The sequence below is a fragment of the Haplochromis burtoni genome, unplaced genomic scaffold (assembly GCF_018398535.1).
Source record: "Haplochromis burtoni strain Fernald_Lab_line unplaced genomic scaffold, NCSU_Asbu1 Contig_227, whole genome shotgun sequence".
In the NCBI taxonomy this organism is placed as follows: Eukaryota; Metazoa; Chordata; class Actinopteri; order Cichliformes; family Cichlidae; genus Haplochromis; species Haplochromis burtoni.
Genome location: NW_024582588.1, coordinates 422,275 through 437,383, shown reverse-complemented (window position 1 = coordinate 437,383; position 15,109 = coordinate 422,275). Strand labels below are relative to the sequence as shown.

Genomic DNA, 15,109 nt, shown 5'->3' with positions numbered 1-15,109 from the left:
TAAGAAAGTATTTTTCAAAGAAACCTGTAAGTCGCTTAAAGTCAAGTTCACTCATAAAATGTGTCCGTCACAATAACGTTACAGGCTATGCTAGGCTTTGGCCCACATCAGTCTAAAACTGTATGTAACCATGAATAACGTATTTTGGAAACTAACTGCACAACAGGCAGCACTATTAGTTATCTCAGTCTCAGAGCAGCATTTCTAATTTTGATTGAAACTGTCAGAGAAAACGGCAGCATCGAGTAAGCCAGGATATTAGTTTACAGAGGCTGTTGAAATTATACGTCTAACGTTAAAATTTTGGTCACACAATGATTTCATCCTAATGGTACTGATATATTCATAGGGTTAATTTTTGAGACAAAATATCATGAGGTAGTTAAAAATGCACTCACCCTACAAACATTACTGATGAGTCAAGATCTGCACAAATTGACAGAAACACTGAAGCAGCTACTCATTTTATTCTTATTGTCATGTATGTCCTATTTGTCAGGTGACAGAAGAACCAACACAAAGCTCAAAGAGGAATGGTGATACAAGATCACAGGTGAAATTGGATGATGACTAGGGATGGGTATCGTTTAGGTTTTATCCGATACCAGTACCAAACTGGTACTTTTGAAACGGTACCGGTGCTTAAAGAATGAAGAACACAAACTTTGTCCAAAAACCTCTCATGTTTAGCTGTTTACCACTTTTTCTTTGGTCATTTAAGTTTTTTTTGCCAGGGTGAAGGGAGTATCTGCCATCAAACAAGAAGACATCCGCATGTAACTACGACGGTGTTTGCTAGTTCACCTTACGTGCATTAATTTAATAACGTGGTTAGCCTACTCAACGTAAATTACACACGAACAACATTAAGCTACTGACCCAGAGAAGAACGGCTGCTGCTGCCATCATCATCCGTCATCATTTCTGCTACACTGGCAGGGCTAGGGGCCAGGACTCTCCTCTTCGGGTTTTTAGGGGATGTTGCTAACTCCGGGACCGATAACAGGCACCACACCGGCAGTAGATGTGCTCTGTGTGAGGTCTCGCAGCAAGCTATCAAATACAGTGCATTTCTCGGCTTTTAAAAAAAAACGCTATGCGTCGCCAGGTGTTTCATCGGATTTGAGGAGTTACCTCCTTTCACAGTATCACAGTATCAGCTTAAAGCACTTGTTGCAGGCTGCTGAGTTTGCATCTTTTGCTGTGAAGTACAGCCAGACATTTGACCGCTTCGCCTTAGGCATTTTTAATCTGTAGCTCTGCTCTAAAAGAACGTACATACCTGGGTCCGCCTACTACGCTTGCAAAGGTAAAATGATTGGCTGGAATCCAAAGTGTATGACATCTCAGTAAAAAAAAAGCACCGAAATAAAGCACCGAAATGTGAGCTGCTTTTCGGTCTGGTTACTACCGTTTATGTCAAAACCGGTGCCATCATGGCACCGGATACCAGTACCCATCCCTAATGATGACTTGGTGGTGCACATGTGTGACTGCATGTATTTTGTAATTTAACATTATATAATTCACATATAAAAAGATGAATTCTAATTTTAAATGGTTTAAAAGCATATGGAATAGCATATGTTGGCAAGTATATTTCTCCTTTTTTTTTTTTTATCAAGAAGCAAAGTCAAAAAGGGAAAAACAAAAAGAAACAGGGCAGGGTTTGGTGGTTGAATCATCCGTCCCCACCAATGCCAAAACCAAATCTACACCCTTGGACTACACTACACACTAACTACACAAGATTTGCGCTAAACGTTGCAAATCTCAAACCACCGCCGTCACTCCAAAACTTCCCCCCTTCCTAAACATCTAAATGCCATGTTGCCATATCATTTTTTGATTGGTCGACATGGTACATTTTTCCACCAATAGGAAAGGGTGGAGTTTTTTTGGTTTTGTTTTTGCTCACAGGCAGAGAGTGCTTTCAAGCGTTTTCCTTATAAAACGCCGTTTTTACGGTTTCTTCCCGCAGTAAATATAAATAACGATAGTATTCAGGAAAAAACCAAACATTGCAAATATTTTTATCATAACTCTGGTTTTACGTGACCTATCAACACAATTTAAAAACTGGTATAAAGTCCACACTTTTTCCGTCAATTGTTCCGTCTGTCCTGCTCACATCTGCAATGGTTGTACACGCTGTCATTAACGTGGCTTCACTCCACATCAGCCACGCCGCTTTGCTAGCTAAAACACCGGTGTCGCACATAAGGACGCTGTCATAGCCTGTCAACCACGTTGATCAGCTGCGTATATACGAATGTGAATCACATCATTGGCTGGACTATGGGATGAGGTGGCATCGTTCTAATCCCATATGGGAGCCGCCAGTCACTTACTGACTAACACTGCAAAACAGTAATAATTTTAATTGCAATTCAGGTTAGATTTTTTTTTTTTGTGCGCAATGCAGATTTTCTGTGCGCAGAGACCGTGCCAGCAGTACGCAATTGCGCATGTGCGCAGCTTAGAGAGAACATTGCATATGACCTTTGCGCATTTATAGTACCTTGCCACATTTGTTTATTTGTTTATTTATAAGGAACCCCATTAGCTTCCACAACAGTGGTTGCTAGTCTTCCTGGGGCCCAAACCATCAAATACCACCAAATAAAATGTTACACAATGCAAAAATGCTCTTACAGCTCTTACATCCACAATAAGGTTTTACAATTCTGAAAATGTAAACATGTAAATATTAAAAATTATAAAAAAAACCACTCAAACAAAATACACAATTTCCATTACAAGTGACATTACCCTCTACAATTTTTACAAATAAATTAAAAACTGCCTAAATAGGCTTTTAGGTGATTTTTAAAATTATGAATAGAAGCCAATTCTCTAATTGCATAAGGCAACTTATTCCACTGAAAAGATACTCTAAATAGGATGGGCAATTAATTATATAGTTACAGAGTGCTCTAAAAACATTGAATATAAAGCATAAGTGGCAACGGGATGTTTTTTATCTCAAATTTGGGTATCTGATAGTTGGTTTGGATCAGTTCTGATCACATTCATTCCATAAATGAACAGCTTAGGCCACCTCCTACAAAGGGTCTCGGTGTGGTTGTTTTGGTCCACACCCGAGTGCGTCAAGGGGAAAAACGAAGCAGAGGTCGATTTAAACTAGGAATGGCTAGTGACTAATTTCCAAGTCGACTAAACTAGAGAAAAAAAATTAATCTGAGTAGTCTCAAACTAAGAAACAGTCAGATATTAAGTTAAATTTAAACTATTTCATAGATAATGTCAAAAACCAAAAAAAGGCATTTTCTTCAATAATGAATCATGCCGGTTATGTGGGGCACCTCGGGTCGTGCATTATGAACGCAACAGGTTATACTCCAAACAGACAACAAAAAACTTGCCACTTAAACCGATGTTAATTATGATATGAAAGCATGTTACTTCAATAACTAATAACTAATATATTCTGACTAAAAAGTGTGGCGCATTGTACAGTGCATTAGAAATCATGCACGTTGTGTATGTTATTCGAAAATTCATGACAGCCACGTTAATAAAAGTTAAAATCTAAAATAACAATACATTATCCAGCTATATATTTTTTTCTGCTTATCTGAAATTGAGTCACAAGTCAGCAGCCGAAGCATGTAATCTCTCAAGCGTGTCCAGAGTGTAGCCTGCACGTCTCCCGGTAGGATGTACCCTGGCTAGTACACCTTACTTTGGAGGTGACCACCTCAACTGGCTCCTTTGAATATGGAGTACTGACTCTACTCTGAGTGCCTCCCAAATGGCTGAACTCCTCACCTTATTGCTAAGGAAAAGCCCATTCACCCTTCAGAGAAAGCTCATTTCTGTCCATGATCTTGTTCTAGGGTTAACTAAAAGATCAAATTCTAATTTTATTTGTCACATACACAGTACAACATGTAGTGAAATGCTTGTGTCCATGCTGTGGACAGGCTGCAGATGTAGCTGCGCCATTCCAGGCTTAGTTCAAGGCAACGTAGGATTTTGAAATTGATACCATAGGTGGTAAATGGACATATTCATATATAGCAAAGTGCTCTGTACAACATGCCCCATTCATTTACATCAATTCATACAAGCCAATATGTATGAATTGTACCTTTGGGTACTTCCTCTCATAGTCCAAAGACACAGTCAGGTCCATAAATATTTGTACAGAGACAACTTTGTTTTTCTAATTTTGGTTCTGTACATCACCACTGTCAATTTTAAATGAAACAACTCAGATGCAGTTGAAGTGCAGACTTTCAGCTTTAATCCAGTGGGTTTAACAAAAAGCTTGCATAAAAATGTGAAGAACTAAAGCATTTTTAACACAATCCCTTTCTTTCAGGGGCTCTAAAGTAATTGGACAAATTAAATAACTGAAAACAAAATGTTCATTTCTAATACTTGTTTGAAAACCCTTTGCTGGCAATGGCGCCTGAAGTCTTGATTTCATGGACATCACCAGATGTTGGGTTTCCTGTTTTTAATGTGCTGCCAGGCTTTTACTGCAGCGGCTTCAGTTGCTGTTTCTTTGTGGGCCTTTCTGTCCAAAGTTTAGTCTTCAATAAGTGAAATGAATGTCAGTGTTTTACAGATGATGTGGTTTTCTGGCGACACATATGTGTAACTGAGATGGAGATAGGTGTAAGGGCCCCAGTGCACTGATCTCTTCATACGCCAACAATGACATCGTCACTGCTCTGCATGCACCTTCGCTTAGGGTGCACAGAGTATTTCCATTGAACAATAAGTGTCACCACTCATAAAAAACCTCCAGATCAGCACTGGTATAGGATGAGAAAAAGTCAAAATGGAAGCAAAGAACTCGCAGAGTTTTGTCCAAAGGTCTTTCAACAAACTGTCATCTTGCTGCATCTCCCTTTGTATATTCTATCAATCTCTGAGATTCTGATATGTCATTAAACATGCTATAAAAAAACAACTCATGCCCTCAACGATGTTGAATATGGAGCTACCAACCAAGAGGAAAATAGGAAGACCACAGAGAAGGTTCATGGATTTAGTGAAGGAGGCTATGCAAAGGGTTGATGTGACAGAGAAAGATGCTTGGGATAGGGTGAGATGGAGGCTAATGATACATTGCGGTGACTCCTAAAGGTAGCAAGATTTCCTAACATGATGTTATTCTATGTCAGAGATATGTGTGGGTTTTTCTTTGCTATTGGATATGCTACAAACACAAAAGTGTTTCCTAACATTTCACATTTTTTTGCTATTTTAGTTTAGTCAGATGTATAACTGTCATTCACAGTTTAGCTTGACGTCATTATACTGAATATGTTTTATTTTTCTAATGTACTATTCCAGGTGTCTAAACAGAATGGTAAGGTTTTATAGTTAGTAAGTATGTAGTACATTGGCTGGACAGAGTTTTGCAGTGTTCTCAAGAGCACCAGCCATACTGCTCTGTGTGATGAGCACACACTCAAACTAGAATGTGTTGAGTCAGCTGCTTTGTAAGCCTCTGTCCCTCCCCAGTGAGCTATTTATACACACCCAAACCAGCCACAGCCACATACCAACACACACACAGTGATTCAAGGATATACACATGTTGAAAGCACTTTGTAAACAAAAGTGCACACAAACAGTGAAGGTAGTGTTCAAACCTCAGGGTGACTCAGTTTTGTTTTTTCCCCCTGACATTGGCTTGAGGAGGAAGTGACAGGTGGACAAGGAAGCGCTAAGGAGCTAATAGCAGGAGGCGATCAGGCTGACAGTCAGCCCGCATGGAAGGCGCTGCATAGCAAACTGGAATCATATGTAGCACACTGAGGTAGGACAAGACGCCAGCGTATACAGGCGGTTTAACATTTCTTTAATGCATACTTTTGGATTAAGATCTCTCAGATTAAAAGCTCAGAGAGAGTACCATATTGTTTCACTGGAAAAGGTGATTTGATTTTTGGTATTTGGTGCATCCTCCACACAGAGAAAAAGGAGAAGGAGACTTGTTGTGGAAGTTGTGGAATAAGGAAGTGAAGGAAAGTATTCAAACGAAGGGGTTAGCAAAGAATAGTCAGGGAGTTAAAGAAAGTAGACAGGAGTGCTGGATTGCCAGGCATACAGCAAAGAGAGATGGCGAAGAGAAAGGCTTGTAGTGAATGTGAGACTGGATACTAAGGAATGAGAAGGGGACTTGTATCAATTGGCTAGGCAGAAAGATTGAGCTATTAAGGAAATGAAAATGGAAAAGTGCTACAAATGAAAGAGTGGGAGTACCTCTATCGAAAAGATAGCAGTAGTACTTTGAGGAACTGATGAATGTAGAAATGGAAAGACTGATCAAAAATGAATGAAAGTTGATAGAAGCAAGACAGAATATATGTGTGTGAATGAGAAGGAGGGTGGAAAAGTGAACTTGCATGGAGTAGATAGTGAAGGTGAGAAATAAATGGATAAAAAATTAATCCATATTTTCTTACACATTTCTAAATAAGGGGGAGAGTTGCCCATCCCATATGTATATATACATACATACATATGTTTTCTTCCATTTCTTCCAGAAATGAAATGTCTTCACAGGAGGCTAAGGATTCCTTGGTACTTACAGGCCATACTGGTCACAGATGTTCTTGTATATTATGCCAGCCACTTGGCTACATGTATGCCCTGTGTTGGTATCACTCAGTATATCTACATCTATCACCATGGCCATCTATCACTGGTGAATTGATGTCTCGTTCACTCCTGGCAGACAGTTTGATGACATTCTTGTGAAAGAGTTGGTTGACGACTGCTTCATTCCGTAGTCGGCATCTGTAGCCAGTCTTGTTGATAATCTCACTGAGGGGCTTCAGGCCTATTCAGAAGAGCAGTGGGGAGAGAGCATCTCCTTGGTAGATCCTGCCTTGACAGTGACTTCTGCCACTTGGCTTGAAGTTTGGCTCTAGTGTTGTTCGCCACATCCCCATTGGGTTCCTGATGACGGCTCTTATGGTCCTGTTGATCTTGCATAGTTCTAGGCATTCCAGGATCCATATGTGGGCTTTCTTCTAGTCGATCCAGGCAGTGCACAGGTTGGTCAGTCTGGTCTTGTAGTCTCGGGCGACTGCTCTATCTACCAGTTGGTGCTGTTTTGCTCCTGCCATTTGTTTTCTGTGCATATATATAATATTATTATATATAAATAATATATAAATATATATATATATATATATATATATATTATATATATAAATAGACTCATATACACACACACACACACTACACACACACACACACACACACACACACACACACACACACACACACACACACACACACAACATGTACCTGATCACGGGCAGGGCGTACGTGTTGATAGCCCGGATCTTGTTCTTACCTTCAGCTGACTCCTCAGGACTTGCCTGACCCTCTGCAGGTACTTGGTGGTTGCAGCTTTCTAGCGGCCTCTTCATGGTTCCCATTCGCCTGCGGGGTCCCCAGGTACTTGTAACTGTCTTCTATGTCTGCAATGTTGCCTTCTAGTAGCTCGATCCCCTCAGTTCTGACTACCTTCCCGCTCTTTGTTGTCATCCGACTACACTTCTCCAGCCCGAATATATCCTGTATATCCTGGTAGTGTGGATCAGTGAATCGATGTCTCGTTCACTCTTGGCATACAGCTTGATGTCATCCATGTACAGGAGGTGGCTGACAACTGCTCCATTCCGTAGTCGGTATCTGTAGCCAGTCTTGTTAATGATCTCACTGAGGGGGTTCAGGCCTATGCAGATCCCGCACTTGACTTGTGACTTGTGCTATGGGCTTGGAGTTGGCCTCTAGTGTTGTACGCCACATCCCCATTGAGTTCCTGATGAAGGCTCTTATGGTCCTGTTGATCTTGTAAAATTCTAGGCATTCCAGTATCCAGCTGTCCTCTGATCCTCTGCTCCAAAGGAGTGTAGTCTAACCACTACGCTATCCAGCTGCTACAGGTTTTTAATTATTATATTATATTATTTTATTTATTTCTATATTTTTTATTTCCTTTTAGAAAGGGAGAGGTCCAAGGACACTAGACTTGTCATTTGCAGCGTGCTCTTTGATCTATATGTGAACAAACTGTTAATGAAAAGATTTATAACACACCCACCCATATTTGTGCGTGTTTGTCTCTGGGTTTGCATTTTGCATGTGCATTCCTGTCATTTATTACTGTGTAAGAGATAAGCACTGCCCCAAGGGGTATAGCTGGAATCAGGCATGTTCCTACAACACTTACAGGACTATGCCAATTTAGTAAAATGCATGAGGAGAACTTAGTAAGCTGACAACTTAAAGCTTTTCTGTTGTATTCAGTAATTGGAAAAAATAAGGCTCCTTTACCTGATGAACTATGGAAGTGAACCTCAGCTTTAATAATTCAGCACATAGCATTTTTTTATTGTATGGTGTCCTTACATTCTCACTTTAAACTAAAACAGATCTGTTTTATTAATTGGATAACTGGAAAGGCTTTCAGTGCTGTAAGCATTTAACTACCTGTTGTGCTCTAATTTATATTTAATTATTGTACTTTTTATTCTTGTAAATTAAATTAAAGATTTTATCTGTTTTCAGGAACCTTCTACATCAAAGCAAAAGTAAATTATTATCACTTCAAATTACTTGAGCGTACAAGAAAACAGGTCTTATGAAGTGATGAATCAAGTTATTATCAATGTGTATAGAGAGGAGTGTCTACAGCCATAAGTAAAAACTGTCATGGTTTGAAACTGTATTCGTAATTGATGGAATTATGAAAACAGTAAACTTCTGTCAGATTTTGATCCACCATACCATACCATCTGGAAAGTGTTGGATTGGCAAAGGCCTCATTTTTCTGGCATGACAATGACCCCAAATAGTCTGCTGACACAATAAAAGTGTCATAATTATGCAGTTTCTCATGACCGTTGATCAACAACCACTGATCAAAGCCCACTGATCAATGGCCATGAGTACCATTCACAGAAAGTTGGGGAATGGCTGCAATCACAGCATTGTACGATGGCGAAAGTCGTACCCTTAGGCCCCCTCCTCGATTCAGAGATGGTCTTTCCCTTTGCCCTTCTTGATGTGATGTTCTTCTGCTTCCCTGGCCGCTGTGTCTGTGGGGATGGTGTTCACTCTGTGTTGTAGCGTCCTGATGACACCCAGTTTATGCTCCAGTGGATGATGAGAGTCAAACCTTAAATACTGATGTGTAAGTTTCTGGTACACATGAGGTTTTAGATGTCCCCATTACTAATGGAACTCTCACAGTCTAAGAAGGCTAACCTGCCGTTTTTCATATCCTAACTGGTGAATTTGATGTCTCGGTCCACCAAGTTAATGTGATCCGTGAAATGTGGTACATCCTGAGATTTGATTTTCACCCAGGTGTCCATTATATGTATGGATTATCTGGATTATCTATAGTAATTATATATTACTTGTTTTCTATTTGTATTGTATTGTATGTTGACTTATCGCCCACGCTAATGACAAACAGGATTTGCTTGTCATCAGGTGTTGGCAATGTAACTTAAATGTATATCAGAATATTTCAAGAACATTTGCGATAATATTATATATTTGTGAATATATATATATATAGAAAAATAAATGCTGAATTATGATTTATTGATGCTTACTGCTTGAAAGCAACAGCATTTATAAGTAATTGAAGGGCATAGTCCACCTTTCTTTTCCAGTGATTGCCATTGATAACACTTTTCCTAATTTGGAGTATGAATATATAGAAACAAGGTCCCAGCAGCATTATAGTGCAATAATAGTGAGACACCATTATATCCAGTGACACAGAATAAATCAATAACTAATACTATGTGACGTAATATTGTCACACAATAAAACTGAAAAATGTTTTCTAACTTTCGTAGTGTGTCTTGTGTCAAACTTTTTGACTAGCTGCTTAAAGTCCTGTATTTCCATCATGTAACCACTATTTGTTCTTCCTGTCATATCGAGTGCAGTCAGTGAGTGGGCCAATGGTGGAGCCATTTGTTCATGCTTGGGTCACAATAGCAGCTGCAAGCATCTTCTCCTATCTAGCCCATATGTATGCGATAATATTTTATCTTCTACTGGCAAAACAAGTTTGTTGTTTCCACCTTCAGCGGGAGCAGTTGTCTTGCAAAGTACTGTACTTTGTAGGAGGTTGTTGAAGTAGTAATCAGCGTCACACTTGCAACTCTCTTATACATGTCCAAGCTTGTCTCATTGTTGCACAGAGCAGGGAATGTAAATGCATGGCGTTTCTATGCCAGCCTATATCATGATATCACATTTTTATACCATAAAAATTGTATTATTGTCAGGTTAAGGCTGTGTGCAGGTAGGAGTGGAAGTAGAAGGACCCAAAGTGCAGACACTTGGAGGCGGAAAATGGCTCAAAAACTCAGCTTTTATTGCTGGATGGCAAAAAGTGGCAAAAAGTAACCGAAATCCAAAATCCAAAAATCCAAATAAACTTACATGACCAGGCAAACGGAACACACAGCATAAATGAGAGTAGATCACGACACAGACACAAAGAAACACGGGGCTTAAATACACAGAGGGAGCAATCAGGGAATGGGTAACAGGAGGGAAACACAGCTGGGGCAAATCAGGCCTAACGAGACAAGGGGAAGCAAAACCAGACACATTAACATCAGACATGGACTTTCAAAGTAAAACAGGAAACATAACACAGACTCACAGGCAGGCACTATAACAAAGGGAACAAAGACGTGGGACCAGGGCAGACACAGACACTGACTGGACGTGGGGATACAGCAGACAGGGGAGACAGCAACTATGGAACACAGACAGAAAACCAGAACACTAAAACTCTAACCAAACCCCACCCAGAGAACCTAAACTAAGAATGATCCTAAAACCCATAAAGCAAAGCTAGAAAATAATGAAATAACAAAATCAAAGAACCAAAAACACAAAACACTGGGTCAACGACCCAGGGACCCTAACAATTATAGCTGATGATATGATGTGGCACACTCCTAACTCCTATTACCTTCCTTCAAATGTGTGTAAATTAAGTTTAAGTAACATTTTCAGTGCAGGTGTTTTGCATGTAACTGCATTTAGCAGGAGTTAGTTAGCCAGAGTTAGCATTACCATACAGCGCTAATGCACATCTTATTCATTTGGAGGATTTCTTCTGAGGCAGGGTGGGGTTTAGCACTGATTAGACACATACACTCAAAAAGAGTAGCTTTCTGAAATGTAACTATAACAAATGCTTTAAAGCTTATCAAATAGATAACCATTTGAATGGAGTGTTACCAGAAAAAAGGTTCTTAAAATCAGGGCTCTGCTTTGAATGTAAATCTAGCGTGCATTTCAGTGTAGATTAAATAATATAACAAAAATAACTATAAGAATGATAATAATGATAAAGCACTTGCTGTCAGTTATTACAGTATTACAAATGTTAATCTAAGGGTAGCGCATAAAAGTAAAAATGAAAATGAAACCGTATGCATGGGGAGTGAATGATCATTTATGTACTGTGTTTGCAAGTCAGGAGACGTGTGAAAAACCTTGTTGAGCGAGAGTGAGAAAGAAAGAGGGGGAGGGTAGTGCTAGAAGGAGGGAGGAGAAAAAGAGGGAGTGTGATAACAGCTGTGGGAAGATTTGTTGGCTCTCTGTGTGTTTCCCAGCAGCCTGTTGCGCTTACGGATTATTCTGGTACAGTGCCTGGATTATGAGAGCGGGGGCTCAAATGTTTAAAAGATACTGTCAACCTCATGGTAATGTACATAATCAAAGCTCTGCTGTTTCTGTCTGCTGGTTTTCAGCGTATGTATTGTGATACAGATCTTAGGAAAAGTGTTTCCTTCATTTCCTTATTGTTGCTGTTTCAGATTGCTGTTTCACATTGCGTGTACTCAGTTTTAATGTGCGTGTGTACTCTGGACAGTTGTGTGTGTGTGTGTGTCGTTATTGGCAGTGGTGGGTATCAATACAGATTTGTGTTTGCCTTTGACATACTATGAATACCCACATGCCTGTCAGTACCGACTCTCTCATTCAGTCTTGGTGTTCTGGCTTTTCTTCAGAAATGTATTTCTGTGTGACTAATTATGTCCGAAAAGGCCTTAAGCAGTAATTAGTGTCATTTGGATATCGAAGGTTAAAGGAAAAGTTTTAACTGCAGTGTCTCTCTGTTAGTGTTTCTACCTCTTTCTTTTTTTTTCTTTTTTCTGTTTTGGAGGGTGGGTTTCATCACCTAAACATAGTCAGCTTAGGCATGCCCAGGCAGTACCCAGGTATCGGTATGCATCAGTTTTGCGAAGTGTGAAATGTTGTCTTGTCTCGCCAGTCTTTTTAACTTTTTCCATATTTTTGGATGAGACGTGTAGAACACAAATAACATTTAATATATAGGTTGTTCTTTCACTGCATACTTATTTTGACCATTACAGTAATACTTTGAAGGCCAGTGGCTGTGTTGGGATAATTTCAGGGAGGTGTAATGTGTTGTTTATTAAAAGAGGAACTCGCAACAGTTTTAAACAATAAAGTCTTTGCTGGTGATGGGACATGCATCTTGTTGACCACAAACAGCCTCAAGGTTTTGGCTAGTATCTCTATATCATGACTAGACTGGTTTTCCTACTACTTATTTGGAAGGATATTCTCTGTTAGGGCGAGCAAGTTCTCCAAGTTCAGCTTGCACTGCTTCCCTAACCAAAGGGGTTCCACGAGGTTCAATTCTGGGTCCTTTGTAATTTTCCTTTTACACCCTTCCTTTAGTCAGCATCATTCAATCTTTGAAGTCTCACCAGCTGGATAGACCAGAGTAGCTGAATGTTTGCCTTGTTTGAAACTCTAACAAGACTGACGCTATTATTATAACTCCTCGTGATATGTATTCAAGAATTAGAAATGATTGCTTCCTTTTGCTTATTTGTGAAGACCAGTGTTCATAATCTGGTGTAACATTTGATTTCTCTCTGGACTTTGAATCACATGTAAAATCAATCTCAGTGAAGGGAAATTCACTGGTCCAGGCCTCTTAAGATCAGATTGGACTGTAAGTGGCTCGTGATGCAAAATGACATCATCACATCAGGATTATTTATTCCAACTTCTTGTGAAATAGACTACTGTTCGCTGTCTTCGCTGACAAGCTTAATATCTATTAGTTCCCCTTGTACAAGGCTGAAGTCTAGGGATGTTAGAGCCTCTCAGTCTGTGGTGCTAAGGCTCTGGAACAGTGTAATACTGCACCAACTAACTGCACTAACATCAGGTTTTTTACACCAAAACATCAAAGTAAAACTCTGTTCGTTTTTAGCAGCAACATCATTGTTTAAATGTTTTCTGATTAGCCTCTGGGAGTTCTGGTTAAGGTTTGGAAAAGATGGTAATAGTGCAGAAATGCAGTACAATGGCTTAAGCAACATGATTTACATAAACAACAGATGTGAGTATGGCGCTTCATCCTTTCTAAATGACACATCTATTCTGAACCTAAGTTTTGGTGATAACATTGAATACTGAGCTTTAAAAAGTTTTGTCAGAGTTCAGATTGGAAGTATGGGCTAAGTCAGACATTCCTGTTGGGTGTTGGACTGGGGTTGCCCTTTCACCAATTCTCTTCATAATAGAATATCTAGGTACAGCCCCGTTTTTAGAAAGTGTGAGGTTTGGTAGTCTTAGGATCTTGTCCTAAGACTGTCCGCTTCATCAAGCCAATGAACTCCAAGTCAAACTGGACTTGTTTGCAATCATGTGAAGCAGCTTGGATGAGAATAAGCACCACCAAGTCTAAGGCCATAGTTCCCAGCTGCAAAAGGGTGGAGTGCACATTCTGGTTCATGAAGGAGTTTTCATGAGTAAGGGGAGAGTGGAGTTTAAGATTGACAAACAGAATGCTGTAACATCACCAGTGATGGACCTGTGTGGTGCATTTTATATTTTGTGAAATTGATGCTGTCAATTGACCGGTCAATCTATGTTTAGACTCTTGTTTAGAAACTGGCTGAAGCTTGGTCATTCAGGAGGGACTCAGAATAGAGCACTTCTCCACACTAAACACAGACAGTTGAGGTGGTTTGGGAATCTGGCCAGAATGATTTCTGGCAGTGAGTCATTTTGTCCAACTGGAAGGAGGCTTTGGAGTAGACTCAAGATGAGCTGGAGAGATTATATCTCTTGGCTGGCTTGGTGTGCCTCCAAGCGCATTGAGGCAACGGTTGTTGTGATTTGGTGCTATATAAATGAAGTAGAATTTAATTGAATTGAATTGAATCAAAAGAGCTGTAAGACATGTCCAGGTGTTTAGACTGCTGACCCTGCAATGTGGATTTAAAAAGAAACAGAATGATTAATGGTTATATTTTAAGTTGGGTGCTTGTTTCTTCCATACTTGCTATGGACTCACGGTGTGTTCCTGAATAAGTTGAAAGTTGGAATTTCCAAGTTTTTGACTCAATTTTCCTACTCAGAATGTCAGAACAACCCCAGCCAACCCAGAGTTAAATGAAACAAAAAAGCATTATACTATATTGTTAGTGATATTTGAATGACTCTACCTTCCTAAGAACCAAAACAAACCTGTTTTTCCGTGCTTTTTCGGGAACACGCTAACTCAGGAGTGACATCACTCCTAAGTTTCAATATCCAAGTTATCTGGAACATGGCGTCACACCTCTCCTCCTCTCCAGTGTATCTACTCCCCAGGTATTCCAGCTGTTTGGAATAATCTTGTAGAGTACCCAGATGTGGACTCTTGTGCTGCTATGGCGTTATTTTTGTGCCACTATTCTGAGCGCACGTAAAAAAAAGTTTGCAGGTGCAAGTGTTGCATTTTGAGGAGAAATTTATTTTGAGCGAAGAAAAGCTGAATTTGAGTGAACAAATTTCATTGCTGCGTGCAAAAAATGTATTTCAGTGTTTGCTATTATCCACACACACACAATAGCAGCCCCTCTCGCTCAGTTTTTGCATTTGCGCTCGCTCGCAATGTGTTGCTCGCGCTCTCAACATTTCTGCCCGTGCACGCTCAACTCTTTCTCTACACTGTTATAGTTGTGCCACAAAACCAGCCAATCACAGACTTGGATGCAAAAAAATCTGATTGGCTGTTCTGGTCTCCAATTAGCTC

The 15,109-nt window shown here is 39.8% G+C and overlaps 1 protein-coding gene across 3 annotated transcripts in view; it reads left to right on the top strand.

Annotated features, from left to right (window-relative positions):
* Positions 1 to 15,109, top strand: part of LOC102307464 (kinase suppressor of Ras 1) — a 59,446-nt gene that overhangs the window by 20,157 nt on the left and 24,180 nt on the right. Inside the window, exon 1 of one of the 3 annotated variants that reach the window (XM_042226759.1) lies at positions 2,365 to 5,800. The exons of 1 other annotated variant lie outside the window; for it this stretch is intronic. Coding sequence is in view for 1 of the 2 variants with exons in the window: in XM_042226758.1 (XP_042082692.1) it covers positions 11,745 to 11,747 (3 nt within the window). In the remaining variant the exon portion in view is untranslated. Of the gene's footprint in view, positions 1 to 2,364; positions 5,801 to 10,750; positions 11,748 to 15,109 lie in introns of those variants that run through there. One more of the 3 variants, XM_042226758.1, reaches the window with a different exon arrangement.